Raw genomic sequence first — 22,445 nt, forward strand, 5'->3', positions numbered from 1 at the left:
TTTGTCTCGTTATTAAACGTAAACAAACATGGTTGACCCATGTTTGTTTACGTTTAATAACGAGGCAAATGAAGGAAGCGAAGCGAAGTAAATGTAGCAATATTGCATTTATCATTCTAACATAATATGAAGAGGAAGAAAAATATTTTTTTCAATTAAAACACAGGATAGGAATTGAGTACTCGTATCTTTCATTTCTTGTGCCGTAATCGGGAGTTCTTAGGGGGTGCTCAGGGCCGGCACAGGATTCGGAGATTCCGGGTCGGAGAAAGAATTAACTCGTGTCGCACTGTGTTAAATGAATTAATTTGAATATATTTCTCTTGTTCAAGTTAACAATCGTCCCAGTTACTTAGGATTAAGTCTCGATATTCGCGTTATACTTGAGAGTCGCTTAACGATTATAACGATTATTAATTTGACGAATAATATGACGGTTAATTATGTGACAGTTATTGTGACGCACGCGCGTATATGCTTAGATGTTGTATTAGCGACTGCCCGCCCGATTTTATACCTAATTCGGTGGTATTTATAATGTCGGAGTCGACATTCTGTTGCTAACTCGGGGGCTCTCGAGATAGAGTTGACTCTCGTTGTCAGCGCCTTGCGCTGACCTTCGCATCAGCGCTTTCGGTCGTCCCGGAGTTGAACGCTCCTGGTTCCGGTGTCGGTTTGCATCGAATGATCGATCGTCCGATTGCATCGTCAGGTTTTTCGGCGGATTTCAGAAATGACTTTAGTCGCTAGGGTCGGATTACTTATAGGAGGCAACTCGGTGTTGCCAAGTACACTAATGAATAATTATAACGTTGTGTGCTCACAACATCCCTTCCCCCGCGGAAAAAGAAAAACTGAGGTATATACGAAGTTTTTCGTTATTTATTTCTGCGTGTATTTCTTTTTTCTGAGAGGTTACAATCTAATATTCTTATATATGCTAATATGTACGCTGTGGTTTCACCCTTTAAATTCTTAATGATTTCTTCTTTTCTTTATTATATAAATGATTACAATTATAATGCTTATTATGGCTAGAATTATGGTCGCGGAACCTACGGGATATACAATAGTCTTGTTTGCAAAAACGCTTGGTTGGTTATTTTTTACTTCTTTTTTAATTTCATCTAGACTTAAACTTAATTTTATTAATTCTCACGGATCTCTGATTACCGGTTCTAACTTTATTTCTTTTTCGGAATCTAATTTGTTGTCTATATAGTTATACTTTTCTCTATGGTATTTGTTACATTGAATTCTGGTAAATACATTTGTACATATTTAGTATAAATTTGGTTTTTTGTTTCTAAAATTATATCTGGTGTAGTTAATTTACAATTATCGCGCAATGTAATTTTTCCGATTTTTTCTATTTTAATTTTATATTCTGAAAGTTTATTACATTGAATTATTATTTCTGATATTTTTGGAGTGGAAATATAACCATGTTTGAGGTTCGGTTAATGTTATCCAGAATGTTATTTGAGAGGATATGACGTTGTCTACGGTTTTTTTATGTATCTAGACGTTTTTACAAAAAGTTGCACCTTGCTTGGTGCATTCGCAGTTATAAAATATACAGGAAAAATTTTGATTGCATATAAATTTGATACTTTGTCGTGTACATTTATTTAAATCGCTTTTTTTAAATATTATATATATAATTATGATTTTTTTCGATTTATTCCTAATAGGGTGTGTGAAGGTTCTAGAAGTGTAAATACATTATGGTCATTGTATATTGGTACGGGTGTAATTTTTATAATTTCGTATACTGGATAAGCTACTATAGGAAACACGAGGATAGTATATATATACATTCGTATTGTCGTAATACGCGCTTACGTCTACGTATTTTTGGATAGTGTTATTTTCATAATATAAAAAAATTATTGTTTTTGATCGTACTTTTTATATCTATTTAATTTATTTATATAATTAATTTTATAAACTGCATATCTCTTGTTTGTATATACTAAAGAGTTTTTCTCGTAAATAAAGATTATTATTATTATTATTGTTATTATATCTTTGAAGCTGTTGATGTCTGACGTTTATGCGGTTATGTCTATGCGTATCGCTAATTTCCACGTTGCCTTCGTTTGCTGCAGGTGTCCAATTTTCTCGAAATAGATACCTGGATCATTGATAAATTGCGTTACCTCGTACGGTGGTACGAGCGATGCTCCTGTTGCGAGGTGCTGATAGAGGATGAGCATCGTAATCCTGTAATAGGAATACTTTCTTGGAATTTTTTATAATTCCTCTGGCGAGTCCTTGCTTTAGTCTGCTTCTATTCTTCGAGCAGAGTACATTTTATTTTGCGACTAACTTTAGTGTCGTGTAATTTGCTCGTTACGTCATGCCCAGTCAGTCAAAGTTGCCTGATCTTGGATCGAAATTTGGTGAGGTGCAAGCACCTGTAGAGGAGCTGCCGCCTCGGTTATTAACGATGGAGGGTATGCCGGGGTACCTTGATTGGAACAAGTATTATGATTACCGGATGGACCGGACCACACGCGCTCTGATAAGGGCCTACCGTCGTATTTTGAACCGTCGTAGGCTCAGGTAAGCTCCTAGGCCCCAGTAAGGTAGGGTTGTCTTATTCTTGTTTCTAATTTTCGATAAAAGTCTTTAGTCTGTTCGCGTGTACGCGTAACATTTTTCGTTTTTTTTTTAAATCGTATAATTTACGTCATTAATTTTTTCCATTACTATGTATAATCCACTGCGATTCTAACTTCTTTGATTTTCCTCGCCGAACCGTTTCATCATATAATAATACTTGATCCCCTACTTTAAATGTTTCTATATTCGCTTTTCTATCATATACTGTCGTTTCACCTTAATTTTTTCTTGGTGTGTTCTCTCGCTATTTCGTTCATTGCGCGTATTCTTTCTCGCAGTTCTTGCGCGTAATTATCGTAGGTATACGTAAGTTTTGGAGGTTTCGTTAAAGCTGTCGGTAATATAGCTTGGTGACCGTAATATAAACTAACTAATATAAACTAACGGTGTAAAACCTGTCGTGGTGTGGGGAGTTGTATTATATGTAAACATCGCGTAGGGCAGCCATTCGTCCCAATTCGTTTGATCTTCATTTATATATAGTGTTTTAAATAATCGGCTAATGTGCGATGCGATCGCTCCAATGCTCCGTTATTTTCTGGATGATGTTGTCATTTGTATTTTTTAAATTTTTAATAATTTACACACGTTTTTGATCATTTTATTAGTAAAATTCGTGCCCTGATCCGTGAGTACTTTCTCCGGTATTCCGTGTTCTAACACGATTTTAATAACAAAAACTTTCGCGACTGTGGCTGCTTCCTGATTTTCTACGGGAATTGCTTTACTAAATTTCGCCAAGCTATCTTGGAATGTCAAAATATATTTATTTCTGCTATTTGTAATAGTTAGTGGTCCTACAATGTCAAGGGCGCATTTCTCGAATGGTCTTTGTGGCGTATCCGTAATTGATAAAGGCATTTTCTTTTGCTCAGTTTATTCTTTTGGCAGTATTCACATTTATTTATATAATCTTCGACATTCTTAGTAAGTCCATTCCAATTGTGAGTTAATCGGATTCGATTTAAAGTTCTTGTGACTCCCTGGTGTCCTCCCATAGGTAAGTCGTGATATTCGTGTAATATTTGCAGTTTATCTTCTTCCGAGTATTTTCTCGGCATTTCTTCTTGATGAACGTTATTTACTTGTGAGTCCTCCACTATCGGGTTTCAACGTCTCAATGCGTCTGCGTTCGCATTCATTTTTCCTGCCTTGTGGACGATCTCGTAATCGTACTCTTTCAGCTTGAGTCTCCATCTAATTAATCTTGAGCCAGGGTCTTTTACGTTAAATAACCATATTAATGGTCTATGATCAGTAATTATTTTAAATTTCGTTCCATACACACATAAGGTCGGAAATGTTTTACGGTCCATACGATGGCTAATCATTCTTTTTCCGTCGTATTATAATTTTGCTCCGTTTTGTTTGATACTCTACTGGCATATGCCATCGGCCTGTCTTGTCTTACTGTTCCTTGTGATAACACGGCTCCGATTGCATATTCGGATGCGTCTGTAGTTACTAAGAATCTCTGACTAAAATCTGGGTAATTTAATATAGGTGCAGTAGTTAGTTTTTCCTTTAATGTTTTGTACGCTATTTGTTGTTCGGCTGTCCAAATAAATTTTCCCCTTTTCTCAATAGTTTTGTTAAAGGTTTTGCAATTTTAGAAAAATTTTCGATAAATTTTTGATAGTATCCAGCAAATCCGAGAAAAGTCTGTACATCTTTTGATCGTTTGGGCGTTTTACACCTTATCACTACTTGTATGTTGGCAGGGTCTGGTAGTATTCAGTTTTCTGAAATAATGTGCCCTAAATATAATACTTTTTTGCGTAAGAATTCGCATTTATCGGGTTGAAGTTTGAAACGATATTTTTGTAATCGCTGCGGTATTTCGATTAGACGCCTGTTGTGTTCGGCCAAAGTTGCTCCGTATATTACAACATCGTCGAGATAAACGAGACATTTGATACCTTTTAATCCCATTAGTGCTGCTATTATTGCTCGCTGAAAAGTCCTTGGCGCGTTCTTTAGTCCGAAAGGCATTCGGTTAAATTCGTAGTGTCCATTTGGTGTGGAAAATGCTGTCTTCTTTTTATCTTTTTCATGCATCGGTATCTGATGGTAACTGGATGCGAGATTTAAGGTTGTAAAATATTTTGCTTTTCCTAATTTATCATATATTTCTGCAATTAATATTTGGCAATGGGAATGAGTCTCCTATTGTAAGGTAGTTGAGCTTGCGGAAATCTATAACGATTCGAAATTTTATTTTTCCTGAAGCGTCAGGTTTTTTAGGTACTACTAATATTCGAGAATTCCACGGGCTCGTACTAGAGCGGATAATTCATCCATTCTCTAGCATCTTGTTAATTTGTCGATTTATTTCCTCCTTATACTTCTCTGGCAGGCGATATGGTCGGACGTTTACCGGCGCGTTATCTGCTCGCGTCGGGATTTCATGTTTCACCGCCGGGGTACATGTTAGCTTGTCATTCTCTAAATAGAATACATCGCAATAAATAATCATCGCATATTTGCTCTAACGCTTTTCTTTCCTCGTTATTTAAATGATCCATTCTTAATTTACGACGTAATTTTTCGCATCGCTCTGTAATTGATTCGCGCTCTTCTGTCGGCTGTAACGTGAGTATGTCGGCCGTGTCAGTCACCGGTACAGTCTTCTACAGTTACATGCGGTGATTATTTCGACGGGCTTTTTAGTAACGTTTACTAGCTTATATTGGACAGATAAAATCTATCGGTTTTACCATACAGTTACCGATGAATACTCCCGGAATTGTCTCTTCACCCTTTACGATACCTACTCTATTAGTGTTGGTTATCGCGGATATTATTGTTTCGCTGCGCGGCGGTAAGGTAAACTTTCGATACGGCTGTAATTTAAACGTTGCGGTACCGATTTTCAATCGATTTTTGGCGTGATTGGGAACGGCTCGATGTTTTTTCAGAAAATCAATTCTTATCAGAATGCCTTCGTAGTTCATCGGGAAATCGTTTCGTACTAACGTACATCGTATGCCGTAGAGTTTCCTTGCCTACGAGTATTGTAGCTCGTATTTTTCCGAGGGTGCATTGATGTCCAGTTACGCCGGTTAGCGCTATTCTCTTTTTTCGTATTTTAGTCTTATCTTTTAATTTTCCTACCTTTATGAAGGTGGAAATGGCGGCTCCGGAATCAAGCAAAAAATTTAGTTTTCCCTTAGTTGCTTCTCGCATCGGGAGAGTGACGAGGTCTAGATTAAAGTTCTTATTCGTTTTACCTGTCACTTGAGCTACTCGGTACTCGAGCGCGTGTCGCGTCTTACCCAGCGAGAAATGACCCATCGAATCGACGTCTAATCGACGTCTAATCGCTGGGTATACTTTCTCGGTTTGTTCCGGGTTCGAGCCCCGGTAGAGCTAAAAAAATTATATTTGCTCGTTCTTTTCTCGGAAGGCAATGGCAAACCACCGAGAGTATTCTTGCTATGAACACTTCTCTAAAAAAAAAATATAGCCGTTCGGAATCGGCGTTAAACTGTAGGTCCCATTACAATGTGTATAATCTACGTGCGCAACACATGTATATGAAGAGAAGTCACCACGGTCGGACACGAGTAATAGGACTGAGGATGATGATCTTTCATTAATGATATTAATTGTCTTTACAATTAGTTGTAATTTATAATAAAATAAAAGTTTATATGTAGTATTTGTACATTAAATATGCGTGTACAAGATGAAGTGTACAAATTTATGATTATAACTTATTTAAAATAAGACTAAATTATAAATATTTTGTTTTACATTGTTTCCATATTTCTAATTAATTTGAAATTAGCTTACGTTCTTGCAGAAAAAGACTTCGTGGTGTGATAATAATTAAATTTGTTTGGGAAGGATATCGCCCGTTTAGATCTTCGCAGTAGCGAACCTTCGAGGACTGACTTAATAGAGGCAATTTTGCTTTTATGGTCGCTCTTAATGTCGGTTATATAGTCTTGCTTGCACAATTGTTCGTTTTATGTACTTAGCGATCGCTTAATTGTACTAATATGGTTTTATGTGATCGCATTCTATCACGAAGTTACTCATAATAGTACTGTTTTGCGATTGTTTCAATTTTCGCGACTGTTGAAAGAACAAAAGTTTCCTCGTACAAAAAGCGCTTACGGTGTTAACGATTCGCTCGAATTAGCGTAAGTAGCCGAGTTTAAAATGGAACCGACAGAGAGTCTCCGTCGGTTTCATTTTAAACTCGGCTACTTACGTCGGAGACGCAGGTGATGTTGTCACAGACGTTGTAACAACGTTTTGCTAGCCGCGAATTTTGTCATTAGTCCAGAGAACCGGGGAGAAGTAAACAACTTTGCTTTGCGATTCCTCGGACAATCTACGGCTGTTATCTTCCACTGAAAGTTATATGAGGGGGCCATCAACTTTTTCCCATTCCAAGCGCGATGTAAAATTTTTACCAAAGCGAGATTCATCCAATATTAATATATTGGTAGCATATCGATTTTGTCTTTCTCGCATCTTTAATTCATACTGGACTCTCGACTGGCAGCGGCCATCGTAAATGAATAATCCCGGTGCCATTTACCGTTTGCATCTCCGCGAGACAGGACGTTTTAAATGGATCACCCTCTATATATTAACGTATGTACGTAGGCGATGAGGCTCGTCAGCGACCTAACTGGTAGCGACGCGACGATGCCTGGCTTGGTAAATCTTGCGGCGGACCGCGGCCGGTGCATCTCGCACCGGAAATCTCGAAAGGCCACAAACCCGAGTCGAGTGTGACCACGTCTGCGGTTGATACTCTCGAAGCACTTTCGAAAGGTGATTCTCGAAATTTGCCATGACTACCACTCGGCGGCTGCAGCCCGGAAACCGATATTCACGTAGATCTCTCAAACTCGTGCCTCGCCATTGATTTCGTCGATGCATATATACGTCCTTCGAATTCCCAATTTTGCAGTTTGGAAGTGGAATGAACGGCGAGGCAGGAGTGAACCAAACAGAGAGATTTTTATAAAACTAACTGTAAACGCAACCTTGCAGAAAGTTTGACGAATTGAATTTTCTCCTCTCTTTTTATTCCTTTTCTTTCTGAGTTCTTTTTATTCTGAACTAAATTAAATGTTGAGTCAAAAGATTAGGATTAAAAAAATAAATTGTTGTTTTCTCGGATTTGCGTGAATTTGTTTTGGTATATATTAATCGCAGGAGCTGAGGAGTTGGAGCACGGAAAGAGGGTGGAAGAAGCGGCCAGGAGAAGGGGCGAAAGGGAGCGATGAGGAAAAGAGGGCAAGGTCCGAAAGGGCGGGGGGGGGGGTACCAGGATGTAAAGGGTCGCACGTGGTCAGGTCGGGTATAAGGGGATTGTATTCTGTAAAGGGTTGGATACGTCACATGTGTTGTATGATGGTTGTAGGATATTTGTAAGAGGACCGTTCCTCGAGAAAAAAACGCCTTTCAAACCCTGAGGGGAAAAGTCTATTTATATATTAATTCCAGGCTCGCAGATTAAGCCGAGGGGAATATACAGGTTCCCTACTCGCGTGCGTGATGTTTTTATTTCAACCAGGATTTGCGGATCTGCCGAGGATCTCGTTAAATAATTGCTTTGTTCTCGTTTCAGGAGATGGCAACGTAACGTAGCAGGTGACTACTAACCGGCACGAGATGAACACGAACGGCAACGCGGTCGGGCAGGAAGGTGGTGCCGGTACCGATTATGGGAGTAACGAGGAGACGGAGGCTCTGCTGGGCAGGCCGCCGCCGCCGCCAGTCGTGGTGGCCGTGGCGTCTCAGGGCAAGCCGGTTCTCACGCGGCAGGATCGGGCGACATTCCCCGTCACCTCGCCGCAACTGTCCGTGTCCGGGCTCGGCGGCTCCGAGGAGAGCGGCACCAACGAGGACCCGGCTACCAGATCGGTACCGGACATCGAGCTTCACTGTCGGCTGGACGGGGGCGAGCCGCAGCTACTGCCGCCGCCGCAGATTCAGCAGCAACAGCAGCAACAGCCGCAGCAGCAACAGCAGCCGCAGCCGCAGCCGCAGCTCCAGCAGCCACAGGTGCAGCAGTCGCAGTTGCAGGCGCAGCCGACGTTCTACCGGTCGTCCAGGCAGTCGCATCAGTACAGATGCAGGTGCGACCGAAGGGATTCCCTTGCGCCCACTTCGGCTCTTCATTTGGCCCGCAGCGTCTCCAGGTAAATTTTAGATAGATAGATAGATGAGAAAAAAAGAGAACAGCAACGGTGCAACCATATGAGAAACGCTGCGTGATGTAGTAAATTACTGTTGAAATTTATGCTACAGAAAGAGAGAAATAAAAATTTAGGAAATTCAGGAAAAGCGAGATATGATATAGCACGAAATGTTCAAATCATTAATATTTTTCTTTTTCATGGCTAATGGCGTAATATCGTATTCCGTGTGTTGCAATTTAGTTCTCCATCATTATACGATGCTAAACGTACAATGCGGCCTTCACCGCATAAAGAAACATTTGATACGACCTGACTTTTTTTTATTTAATAGAGATGATATAGATATATAGAAAGAATCGTTTTTTGTGTCTGTTCATCAATATGGCAGTGGCATTTATTTTCCAACCGCTCATACGGCGCACGGTACGTGCGGTTTCACATGTTACTACGCGTACGTAGGAAAAGTGTAGCCGTTTATTCAGTCAGAAATGTAAAACGAGCGCACAAGCGTAGGTGTATATATTTGCGCGGTTAATATAAACTTAAGTAAATGTTAGTTAAACATAAGTAAATGTTTGAAGTAACGAAATATAAAGGCGACAAAAAGAAAGCTCTAAAACTATTACTGCGAGCAGCCACATTTATTTTCAAAGAACCATTCAATTTACTATTAAACGACGGCTATTATTAACCAACAGTACGCCCCGAGCGAAATAATAAAAAGTTCAAATGTTACTCGTTTGAATGAATGACGACCGTGGCTCGTTCACGCGCGTATCGCGACGTGTGCTAAAAACGGACGGTTTTGTTACATAGTTGTTACTTACATTTGCATCGCATGACAAGCGTTAATCTATGAGAATTTAGCACGTGTCGAAAGAAGGAAACGACAGTTGTGCGGCTTTAAACACGCATAGAAAGTTTGGACTTGTGTAATTGGCAAAGTTTAACTACTTCGCGAGCATTAGTCGACCGCGCCGTCGTATAAACTTGCATTTGTATGTAACAGAATCGGGGATGGATAGTTCCAGACGGTTCTCCATAGAAGAACGCGAAATACGAATATGTTTTTCCACGTTTTCGATATTGCTTATGATTTCGTTATGTCCTCTTTGCATTTATTATTGAACGCCGTACGCTATTCCCGATATACTACTGGGACGATGATGTCCCAGGTGCGGCACACACATAGAAAGTTTTCGATATTCATTGTATAGTATATCCAATTGTTGATATTATCCATTACAATTCCGAAATTACATGAAAACATTATCCTTCGCATTAAGAGGATATTTAAGGATGTATGTCAGACAGCTTACAATTAGTATAATTTTGTTTTCTTGATTAAACAGTGTAGAGCTAATCTCAGAAATTATTCATAAACAACATGGTATTATTGGGACAGAAAAAGCGTAAAAATCGCAATTTTGCCCCATTTTTGTACTTGATATTGTTTAAATAAATCATTAAAAAATTGAAAAAAAATATAACCAGAAAATCTTAAAAAACCGTAATTGCAATTCTCGATGTCATAGAAGTGTACCATAACAATTTCATTTATTTTTACCGTACATGAGCAGAGATACATATTATGATATTTACATGGGAAGTATATCTATATATATACAATTTCTGTAACTTTTAAAGCAAATATCTCAGAAACGGGTCGGACAATTGATCGCAAATTTAATACAGGTTTTTGGGATATATAAGTGCACAATCTCTGTAAATTTCAACTTTATCCTGTTATTTTGACATAAGTGACATACATCCTTAAAGACCGTGATCTCGGTTTTCTCATCAATTTCCTTTACGCGAGAAGAATAGCTGGGAGTGCCGTTCCTGAATCAAAGAACTTTGTATTTACGTGGATTTTTATCTGGGATTTATCTGGGCCGCGAGGAGAAGGGAATCTATTCGTTGCGAATCGGCCACTTTCATCTAAGTGCGCCCGGCAATTCACCGCTGGGAATCGCCCATCCTCCCAGAAATGCGTTGCTCTTGGAAAAATGCGACGCCTTTGTTTCCTTGAACGAGGATCGTCCAGGCAGAAGAGGCTTTCTCTCTTTGCCGGTCCGGGGGAATTTCTGGCGCTCGCCGCCTTCGCGAGTTTCTAGGACAATCTCGTTCACCGGGTCAAAAGTTGAGCCGCTGAATTTTATGTCGTCCTGTAACCCCTTCGGAGACCGGGAAAACGTGCATTGGGGATTGCCGCGGGAGGTACGGCATATAAAAAAAATGGCATTGCCAGGAATTCCCGACGTGAAAATCGCGTCGTTGACCTTTCATTTTACATTGACCTTTTCCGCCACCGCGCATTCGTAGCTATCAGCTGCTTAGTACAATTTATTATGTATTACGTTTATTCTCATTTTAATTTTCATCAGACATCGAGCGCATGTTGAATTGAAAGGACAACTTATGTGTTATAATCTCAAGAGATGACATACAAAATAAATTGATGCATTAATAGTTTCATATCAAAGTATTGAAAGGATTGCAATAAAGTTTGACAAGTACAAGAAAAGTAGTAAGACAGTATAAGAAAGAATAGCAAAACTTAGATTAATTTCAAGTTTACTTTGTGTCAAGGTACCGCCACTTAAGATTCATCCTGCAAGAAGTTTAATAAATATAATTGAAGATTTGTTCCGAAAGATTTCAGGGCACAAAATACGCAACATATTGCAAGGTCGAGTGACATCGTTTTATATCGTATTCTGGCTGGTACAGCATTGTCATTGAACGATATCATATTTATTAATTAAGAAAGTTATGCTTCTGTAAACATGTCTTTTATAACTTTGACGTAAAATAAGTATATTGGGAACCATGAATAAAAGATCCATTGTTATCCTAAAGAGCCATTCAGAAGCCAGGGAACTTCAGTTTTCACCGAAGGTCGAAGTACACGACAGTTAATGATATCTTTAGACGACAGGCTCACCACTTGTCTTATAAGCCGAGGACTCTTGACTTAAGGCGCTTTTAGACAAAGAATGATATGCCGAACATATCTTAAAATTCCAATATCCGACAAAATCAAATTAGACGTCCAACCAAGGAAGGGTTCTCCCGCGAAGAAATCTCACGCGATAATTTTATCAGCAATCTCGTGTGTGTATCATGTATTCGAGAGTCTAGAAATACCGCGTCCCTTATGATTTCTTTAAACATCTTTGATTCTTCTGATAACAAAAAGAATTGAAGTTATATAACATTAAGTAACGTTAAAAGATTAAATAATTAATTGCGAATGCAACTTTTGTTAAAGTAAAGTTTAGTAAAGTATAATTAAAATTGGTTGAAGTTTTGTAAGCGATGCTAGAATTCGGAGAATTAATAATTTGAAATCTGAAAAGTTTCCGTTAATTTCGCTTACAATATGGAAATTAGCCGATACTGTGGTGTTGAAATAATTATTATTCCTCATATCTGCAGCCGAAAGAGACCTTTGAGACACCAATTGCACGGTGCCACCAATTTAGCGGCGAAACAGTTTTCAGTGAAATTAGTCCACGGACGAGTGGGCCATGTGCAATATTGGATCACGTATTTGAGACTATCAGTTTAACTTTATAGTCTACGCCAGCCGTGAAACTATACCAACCGTACAATTTTCAGACACTATAAACGACACGGGAGCAACCATAACATCGGTATTATATTTTGCAATCAAGTTTTCTCTCTCGCTTTCCTCTCCCTGTTTAATATTCTTTTATAATGTCAACCTGCGATATTAATCACGCCAACGTAGCTAGATATTAACTTACGCTCAATATTAACGTACGGTATCAAAAAATAAAAATTGAGGAAATGAGAACAGCGCGATATTAAAGCTAGTTACGGAAGTTAATTTCATTTTTTATCTACTAGCAGACGGGAATGAAGTGAATAACCAGAAATTAATGGAGTTTCCTAACAGTGGAAACTAAGCGATCAGTTTTTAACTTTAATTCTTGGAGAGATAGATAAAGTTATTCATGATACACGTTACTTTTCTCTCTTTCTCTCTCTCTCTCTTTTTATCAGACATCTATATATTTTTCCTTAGAAGACATCTTTGAATATCGCTTATCTGTCGATTGCCGGAGTTCTCTCTTCTGAAAATTGGATTATTGATCATTGATCCTCAAAGGGTTAAAACGTCCGGGTAAACGAGTAACGTTCCCAAGCAAGTTAAAGCGCCCGCTTGGGATTTTGCAAAGAGGGGAAAATCGAAATTTCAGACGTCAAGGTCTGTGTGTGTGTGCGCGTAAAGCGACGTGTATAATGTTTTCTGTTTCCGAAGAGAGAGCGTGAAGAGCGGCCACCACTGCTGCCCGTGTCAGGCGCCGCCGCCGCCGGTGTTGGTCACCACGTCGCCCAACGCCCGCATAATACGGCAGAGCTCGCAGCCGGAAGCGTCCGCGTGTTGTTGCTCCGGCTGTTGCTGTCCGCTGCACACCGGCGCGGCGCCGAGCGCTGCCTCGCTGCGGCAGCTCCGCGAGCCCGGCGATGGGATTGCCGGCATCGCCGCGGACTCGCTGCGGATCAATGGCGGCATACGACAGTTCCGGCAGGTAAGCCGTGACCTCACCGTCTCGCTGTCTTTCGCGAGTCTAACGCACAACCGACCGCCCCCATAATGCAAGAATACCGCAACGGCGACGCATTTATTAGAATTGAGTCTGGCGCGGCGCGTTCTATTTATCTTCTGTCGAGAAACAATAAAAAAAGAAAGAGTTAGTTTCATGGTTGAGGTTGCTTTTCCGGAAAGTAAATTTTTTGAATAAGTTGATTATCTAAATTGCATTGGGTTATAAGTTTAGGAAAAATAAAGAAGAAATAATTAGTTTTGTATCCTACATAATTTTTTTGGAAAGGAGAAATTTCGAGCAACGATTTGGATATAAAAGTTACTTATATATCTAAATTATGAATTACGAATCAGTTAAATACAGAATATTAATATAATCATCTGCAATGAATGAATATCAAGTACCAGGTCGAGGATCGATAAAATTTGTTATACTCTAATCGACATAGAGTATTAGTTACATTACATGTAATATAATTTTGCACTTGCAATGTAAATTTAATACAACGCATGTTGTTATATTAAATTTACATTGTTGAGTGTGAAATTCACGTAGAAGTAATGTAACTGACGCTTTGTGTCGACTACAACTCGAGAACTAACTATAAGAGCAAACAAATTAATTACTTTAATTAACTGCAACAAGCCATCATTTCTTTTCCACGGTACAAATACTATTACCAAACTATTATACTATTTTTAACGAACGTTTCGTGGTAAATAATATAATAGAATAAACGTGAAATAAATATGTATTTATACGTGAATTATTAAAGATCCGAAACGGAGCAAGCGGGACAAATTTATATATCGAGCAGAGCATAACGGATCCCTCGAGGCTTGAAATTCGTGTTTGAATTGCGGAACAGATGGCTGATTTATCATGTCGCCATTATGCGCAGTTTGGTATTCTTACATCGTGGGCGGCGTCACCTGTGTCCAGCACAGCACCGCCGAATCCTCCCACACGTGTTTCTCCATTTGTCCACCTCTCTGTGTTTCTCTTTTTCTCGTGTATGTCGTTTGTTTTCACTTCCTCTGTTGAGTTGGTTAGTTCTGCGGAGAAGGAGACGGAGAGAAAGGGTTGTATTTAATTGGCAAACAATTTTGTTGAATGAGAGCCGGAGGAAACCGCGAGGGAGTATCTTATTGTTGTTCACTCAGACGTAAACCAGAAATGACCTCCAATGGAGACACCCTAACAATCTTTTCTTGGAGGTTTCCTTCTTCTTTTGAATTTCTTTTGGATTTTTTTAGTATTCTTCTTTTTCTCCCGGAGAGTCTTTAGATTTCTTTCGGATTTCTCGGCTCTCTTTGTCGGTAGTACATAGAATAAACAATTTAAAGACAGCTAAAGAGAAAATTCGAAGATTATTTTAACTCGGGAGAAACCGTTGAGTGATATAATAAAGATTACAATTTATATGAAAAAAATAATGATTACTATATGATAACAATCTCGATTTCTCTTTCTCTTTCTTTCTCGCTCTTGCAGCTTGTCCTCCGTCGCTCTTCGTGGTTCTCTCCACGCATGCATCATTTTCTCTGCGTGTTTCTCGTCTCCTCTAGTGTATCATTGTTTTACTGTCAAGTTGCTCAACTCCTTTATTGGTGTTTCTACACTCGTTACATTCCTATTCGAGAACGTCATGGCTGTGTTCGTGGTGTCGTTTATATGTCGAATGTGTCTTGTAACATTTCGCTGTTCTCTTTTATCGTTCGTTTCGAACTCATTTCGGTCTCCTGCGGGAGACAGATCTCTTTCCTCTTCGTTCTCCAGCGCGTCCTCCATTTCCGTTTTACTTCTTTCCTCATCGTTTGGGATTTTATCGGCGTAGGCCCGGCGGAATCGTAAAAGCGCGGCGCGAGGAAAGATACGCAGTGTCAAAGCAGGTTTTGTGAGATCCAAATAGCGTATAAGCTTTACGAGATAGTGAATTTACGTTGCCTCATAAAAAGAGAATCGTGGGCGGCTGTTTCCATTCTGATTTTGTCGTTGTTGAAGGCTTGATGATTTGTCATGGCATGCGACAAGGGTTGTTTGTTGAGGTTTTGTTTTTGATTCACTAGGTTGCTTTTTATAGTTTCCACGTGCAATTCGTTGTTACATTGTTTCGTAGCAGATTTTCAAGTCTCCATATTTATATGAATACGCAAAATTGTTATTCACGGATCTCTGGATTCGAGAATCATAGAATTTTGTTTGAAAACTTATAAAGATAATAATTTGTAGATTTAATAATTCAGCGATTTGATAAATTTAAGTATCCCAGGATTTGCTGGTTTTTAAATCATGACATCCATTATATTATATTTAGAGTGAAAAACACACAAATATTCAAAAAGGTGCGAAAATTTAAAGATCCAAGGATTAAGAATTTTGAAAATTGAATGAGGATTGGGCTGCAGATCTTTTAAAAATATATTTAGGGTTTTTGTATTCAGATCTTTCGATACACAGTTAACGCGATGAGTTAATTACTTGCCACCAAAGATATAAGTCTGCAAAACAACCGGTTATCGATGGAACTCGTCTTCCGCCATCTGGCGGAGGGTGGTAAGAAGCGAGTAGAAAACTACCCTTAAATGGTAGTTAGAGAATACCGGCGGAGACCGTAACTGCCGTGTTTGCTCGACGTTCGATATTGCTTGCCGGATTTTTTGCCTCGTAGAATCCTGACGTGATACAGATGGCAGCTTATGTAAAAACAACCCTCTTGAAGGGATTACTGAGCTTGATCCGCGGTACCTTAATCCTTTTTAAACCACGTTTGCGAAACTTGTTCCTAATTTTTTTAAATTTATAGTAAAAAGCTATCTAACGAAGCTTCCAATTAAGAATTTTTTGTTAGCGAATCTTACTTTTTAACAAAAATGCCTTGCTGAGCAAACTTTGGAAAGAAATAAAATAAAATATTTTTTCTAATGTTTTCACAATTATTAATATTTTAATTTTGCGAATTAATATTTTTAATTATTTCAAATATTGCAATACCAAAGTCAAATTATCTTATCTTTAGAAGAAGATAAAATAAAATACGTATATTTTGTTTTATTTTTTTGAAACAATGAAAGTTATAATTTCCGAATTAATATTTTTGATTATTCCAAATATTGCACCGCCAAAGTTGAATCACCTCACATCTAACATCAAATATCCTTAATTAAATCCGACATTAAATTTCTTCTAATGAAAACTCGCACACAATTTGCACGATTTTTGCCTTTTCTGGGACACTCTGTGCTCATCAGCCTCGTTCTATTTTTTTCCTGGTCGCATTCGTAATTTGCTTAATTTCTGAGTGGAAATCCTCTCTCAGGCGAGAGCGCAAACCAAAATTTCCGTCGTCATTAAACAAGATTCGCATCATATGAGAAAAGGGGATTGGGACGAGGGTGGCGGGAGCCAGTTCTCGCGACATTGTTAGTTTAATTATGTCTCCTTGGCGCATGGAAACGCGCCTGCGGGCTAAGGCTTCCGTTGACGTTTTTGGCCGATCGCCAACCAGGGTACCTCCTCATGCATGCCATGGAGATACGCCCGCGACGAGAACCCCTTGACATTTTCCGCGGATTGAGTAATCGCTGCATGGGAAATACGGAGATGGGCCAATCGAATGGATACACGATACCCGTGTGCACAAGTGATGCGTTTGATATCGTTGCACAAACGCATACTCTCAATCGCATACAAACAATTCTATATTGTTTCAATCAACGTGGCAATGTTATTCTCAAATATTTAAAAATCTAAATTACTCGTACGCGAAATACCTATATCTGTCATTGTCATTTATTTTTGATAACCGTTCATAAATATTTATTTTTGAGTTACACAATGGTTCAGTCGCGCCCGATTGTTTATTGTTTTCTCATCAAGTACTTGGAAACCGTCCGGTATCTCTTTGATGTAAAATTACGATAGAGCGACATGTTTTGTTAACCGCGAAAGGATTAAAGAGAAGATACCAGCGGAAAAACGAAAACGTCAGGGTGTATTTAGGACAGTGTGGAACAGCGTGTACGTGTAAACGTGTGTTTACGTTCTGATTACGCGAATACATACGTTTTTTTCCGCTCCTTATCATGTTTTTAATTACAACAAATTTAGACGTGCGGGCAATACTTTTTCTCATAGCTGCAAGAATTGAATTTTTGCTCGGGATCGTGTATCTCTTTGAAAGAGACTTTTTGCAACGTGCATGGGTTTTTTTTACGTTTCGATTTCTTTTTTTTCTGTCTCATTGCTTTAATATAAAAGACGGTGCCAGATGCAGACGTTCCAACGTAGTTATATATATATATACTGAAAATACATCAGTTTGTTATTTCGTTTTCTATTTGGGGTGTATACCTCGCCTGTTTTTTTTTTAACGAATTTACTATCTCGAAATTTTTGTCCTGGAATTTTCGATTTGATTTATTTATTTAATATTTTATATTTTTTGGAAAAAAATACATTTTAAGTATATAACTATTATTAATGTATAAAAAATTGTTTTAATATAACACCATATAATCATATATTTTTTCAATACTCGATTGTGAATTGATATAAAATAAATTAATCTACAGATCGTAATTCTTTATTTATTATTGAAAAATTAAGATATTAAAAAAAATTTAAAATAGTTAATTATTTTTCGACCAACAATGAAACGTTGACAATATATAATTTTTTAATGCTTATCTAAATCAAAATAGAGTCGCGAATTAACTTTTAATATTTTTATATGAATAATAATCTTTTCCGAGTAAATATACTTAAAAATTATTAGTTTAAAATGCAAAAATGACAGCAAACACCTGCCGGCGGGAACGTGCAAGATGCTTATCTGCAGTTTGCTCGAACATTATGGAAGGCGCGTATGTGTTAGAACGTATAACGCTGCAGAATTTTCCAGAATTTTCTATCTCTTGCTTATATAGCGACTGGAAGAAAAAGTAACTTTCAAATGGCTTGAGGCGCGAGATTTCTGCTGACCCTAATGAACCTGGTTATGCGATTACACGTGGTTTCTCTCTATTTCTCTCTTTCTCTTTCGGGTTGCTTACTTGCGTTTAGATACGTATATTACACCATAATTACTTTAATTGTTTGAGCAAACACTTGATTTACTTTATTTAACTCATGCCAGTACAAGTTCGTAGGTAATCACTTGCGCGACAAAAATTAGCTTTTTTAATTGGCAGAATTTATGTTTTGGCTAATTTTAGTCAGAGTTTTCGCAAACAACTTTTAGATGTGATAGCACTTTAATACTTATTCCGAGACATTACCGAAACTTTAACGAAATTTGTCGCGCGGTTTAATTGCAAAAATATATAATGTTGAAAATTTTTGTTTAAATTCCCAAGTTTCCGCCGAGCAGAAATCGATTGCGAATTAATCGAAGAAAGAGGAATAAATGGCGATCCGCGCATATTAATCTTCATTAGTCAATTAATCACGGAGCAACCGCGCGAAGCGCGGGGTACGCAAGCGCAACGCGAAGCTCGATTTGTTCAAAGAGTAGCGCGGAGGAACTTCAGCATCGGTTTTCTATCTGTCCCGGGGACGCTTCTCTCATTATGCGAGATTAAGCACAAAGGATCTGGCCGCGAGCTGCTCCCGCGGGACCTAAATCTGAATCTTTCATTGCGCGTTCTGCATATATTAGCTCGCGGAACTTTTAATTTCGCGCCCGTTCCGTAAGGATAATAGCCGGCATTTGCATAAGGATAACTTTCAGCCGTTTCGCGTTCCGAACTATTCCACGGGATCACCGACGTGGATAGCCACGTGTCCTTAAGGGGCTATTACAGTGTGACGCCCGAAAAAATGAGCTATTTTTAATGAATTTTCATTTAAAAAGTATTGCATGCATTGGTACAAATTTTTTTTTCAGTGAAAGGTATACTCTAAGAGAATAGAAAACAATTTTTTTTTCATAAAAATATAAATTTATTTAACAATAAATTATAATTCAAGGCCATGAAAAAAAAAAAAGATATGTTGCTGGTGGGGATCATCTGAGCTCTCCAGGTGGTCTGAAATCAAAAATTCAAAAAGATTATTAATTTGTAAGAGTGTCGCTATCGTCCGTACTAGAATTATTATTTTATATTATAAATTAACAAAATGGCGGCGTTTTGTGCAAAAGTGTTCGAAAAAAACGTTTTTTTTTGTCGTAATTTGGGCAAAAATATAAGTTAAAATTAAAATTTTTTAATAATTCTAGTACGGACGATAGTCGTATGCCGAATATGCTCTAAAAAATTCAGCTCGATTCGCTATAAGCCGTTTTTCCGAAATAATCGCCCCGCCAGGAGAAAAACGCGTTTAAAGTTTTTTTTACATGAAAACTTGTATAAAACAGGCACTTACAGCTAATCAGCGATACCAGGCCCGTACAAAATTCCTTCAGCTTCTTCATAAAAGTCATCTTCAGGCGATCTGGCATGCAATACTTTTTAAATAAAAATTCATTAAAAATAGCTTATTTTTTCGGGCGTCACACTGTAATAGCCCCTTAATCGGCGGAAAAATTTAATCGAGATTATACGACGTAAGATCACGTAAGATGAATTTTATTCCCGAGGGGAAAGAACCGGTCGTGTTTAAATTATAAATTACCTCTCCTTAATTAGTGGCTTACCCTTCGTGTCTTAATAATCATCACTCTATAGAAGCATAAACACTAATTAGAAGTTGATCGAGTCAGTTTATGCGCAATTATCTAGTTTACTAGCATCAGTCTTACGCTTACATCATCAATCATTAATCTGGATTAATTTAGTTCACGTCCGTAAGGATCTATATTCTAATAACTAGGTCTTCTATCTCGAGATGCATTACGTGCGAAGACTCGAACGGAGAAATATTACTCGGAACTCTCGATAGAATTTGCAGACTGCCGCATTTACTCGCTTCTGGAGAATGGTAAATTGCCGCGCTACTTTTTCCTTCTTCGGTGGATCGCTTTCGAATTGCGGCGACGATCGCGGTGTGTGTGTGTGTGTGTGTGTGTGTGTGTGTGTGTGTGTGTGAGAGAGAGAGAGAGAGTGCGGAGAGAATTGGCGTGCCAACCGAACTTCTTTTACGTGATCGCTCCCTCAACTTCGTCGATCACTCGATTGGTCCTCGATTGGACCGCGGAAGATTCTCTTTCCTCGCTCGCGTAGAAAACTTAGCGCGCTCGCCCGCAATTCTGCGACAAGCTATCCAAACTTCGTTGCGCGAAGCGAAGCGAACGGAGCGGTCGGTAATTAGCGAGGCGCGGCTAATTAAGCGAAGAGAAACTTAATCAATGTCTCGGTTTTTTCTTTCCGGGCGCGGTTATTACGCGCATTAATTCTGCGCGCTTGGCGGTAAACCATCGGCAAATGGAGAAGAGTTAGCGGTAATCTTTCATCGTCGGGCATATTGCGAATATTAATTGTTGCAGAGATAGAACGAACGACTGCAGAATTATTTGTACAAGACGGAAGATTAATTATTTATTTAGAATTTAGAACGCTTTTGTGCAGAGTTATGAACCGAACGCGAATTAGCTTTTGCAATATAAGGATTGTAAGAATTATCTTTACGGATTTGATTTTGATCCGCAAAAACATGTATATAATTGGATGTTGAGTTTTTGTTTACATTCAATATTGATCGCCCGTAGCCTCTCAGTTCCGAAAAAAGGCTTTGAATCATGATAAAAAGGTGATTCGGGTCCCTTCGGTAAGGGTATCAATCCTAAGGAAAAACCCACGGGATGATCCTTATTCGCGAACGTAAACCGATTCTTTACTTCGATGTGTCTGATTGTGAAATAAGGACATGGAAACGGTTATTCTTCGTTTGTAGGTTTATATTTCTTTTCCTTCAACACAACGTTGGTTTTTTCAAAAAATAAGTGCTTTTATATAGTTTATACCAATATTTCATTATTTATACAAATTATTAATCTCATTCAATCGATTAAAAATCAAAACTACAGTGTAGTCGAAACTTTTTATTGTTCAAGTAAATAGAATTTTAGTAATTTAAATTTCTTTTTAACGTTTTAACGAGGATTTCTATTGATACAATTTTTATTCAATAAAATAGTTAATCCATACTATTTTATAATATGTACCTTTAAAATTCGCGTAATAGTTTAATTTATTATTATTTCTTTATTATTATTATTTATTTTTAATATGTGCTGAAGAAAACCAAGTAATAAGGTCGAAACGTTCACATGTTTTATTGATCTTTGGACAATAAATTATCGAATATTTTTATAACTTATAAACCTTTAATTGTTGAAATTTGGTCTCTCAACTCTCTCAATTTGAAAATACTTAATTTTAAAACTTGAAGAGTTAGGCGAATGGATTTTTTATGGTGAATTCGATTCCAGATAGATCAGAAGGTTTCTAATTCGGAAAAAAGCATGATAGTACCGTAAACTCTTTACGGTAGTTTCGCCTGGTGCGTAATTGATTGCGAGTTCTCACATTTCCATGCCATCGCAGCTGATGGGTTTAACTCGAAACTAAATTTGCTCTTCCGGCGCTCAAAGAGTTAATCGCCGGTCCTTCGACTCACGCACGAGCGGTAGCTCAGCTGGCGCGAAAGTGGCGTACCGTCGATAAGATTAGAGACGCCAATCCGTTAATCTGTCGTTATCCAGCATTCCCGGGACCCGGCATGACATCGTAAATCTGCGCGGCGTGGCGGAATTCCAGGTCTCCGCGAAAGTATTTCTCACTCTCTACTTCTTCGCGTGGATCAATCGATTTGCCATTTCCGGGACGATCTCTTCGACGTTGCTTCCACACATTATTCTTTTTTTCTGTCTCTCTGTCTTTCTCTCTCTTTCTGTCTCTCTCTCATTTTCTTCCCTACAACCCCCTTGAGCGTGTCCGAGTGCTCTCCTCAGCGTTCGTCGTTTGTTTCATCCCCTGAACCAAGCAAACAACCGAACTTTTAGTCTAGCAATCCCTTAGACCGGTTTATACGAAGTTAGTGGAGAGGCAAATTCGATATCAAGATCACTCGTTCGTTCCTCGAAGCGAGCTGGTTAGTGTGTATTTGAGAACGTTAGCATTCGTGAAAC

General features: G+C 38.5%; 1 protein-coding gene across 3 annotated transcripts in view; it reads left to right on the forward strand.

Moving 5' to 3' along the window:
- Positions 1-22,445, forward strand: part of LOC112454123 (small conductance calcium-activated potassium channel protein-like) — a 78,024-nt gene that overhangs the window by 50,900 nt on the left and 4,679 nt on the right. For all 3 annotated transcript variants that reach the window (XM_025015351.1, XM_025015350.1, XM_025015349.1), the window contains 2 exons: positions 8,222-8,795; positions 13,087-13,357. In XM_025015351.1, coding sequence (XP_024871119.1) covers positions 8,266-8,795; positions 13,087-13,357 — 801 coding nt within the window. In that variant the 5' untranslated portion in view covers positions 8,222-8,265. The remainder of the gene's footprint in view (positions 1-8,221; positions 8,796-13,086; positions 13,358-22,445) is intronic.

The sequence above is a fragment of the Temnothorax curvispinosus genome, unplaced genomic scaffold (assembly GCF_003070985.1).
Source record: "Temnothorax curvispinosus isolate PA1 unplaced genomic scaffold, ASM307098v1 QBEX01004791.1, whole genome shotgun sequence".
Taxonomy (NCBI): Eukaryota; Metazoa; Arthropoda; class Insecta; order Hymenoptera; family Formicidae; genus Temnothorax; species Temnothorax curvispinosus.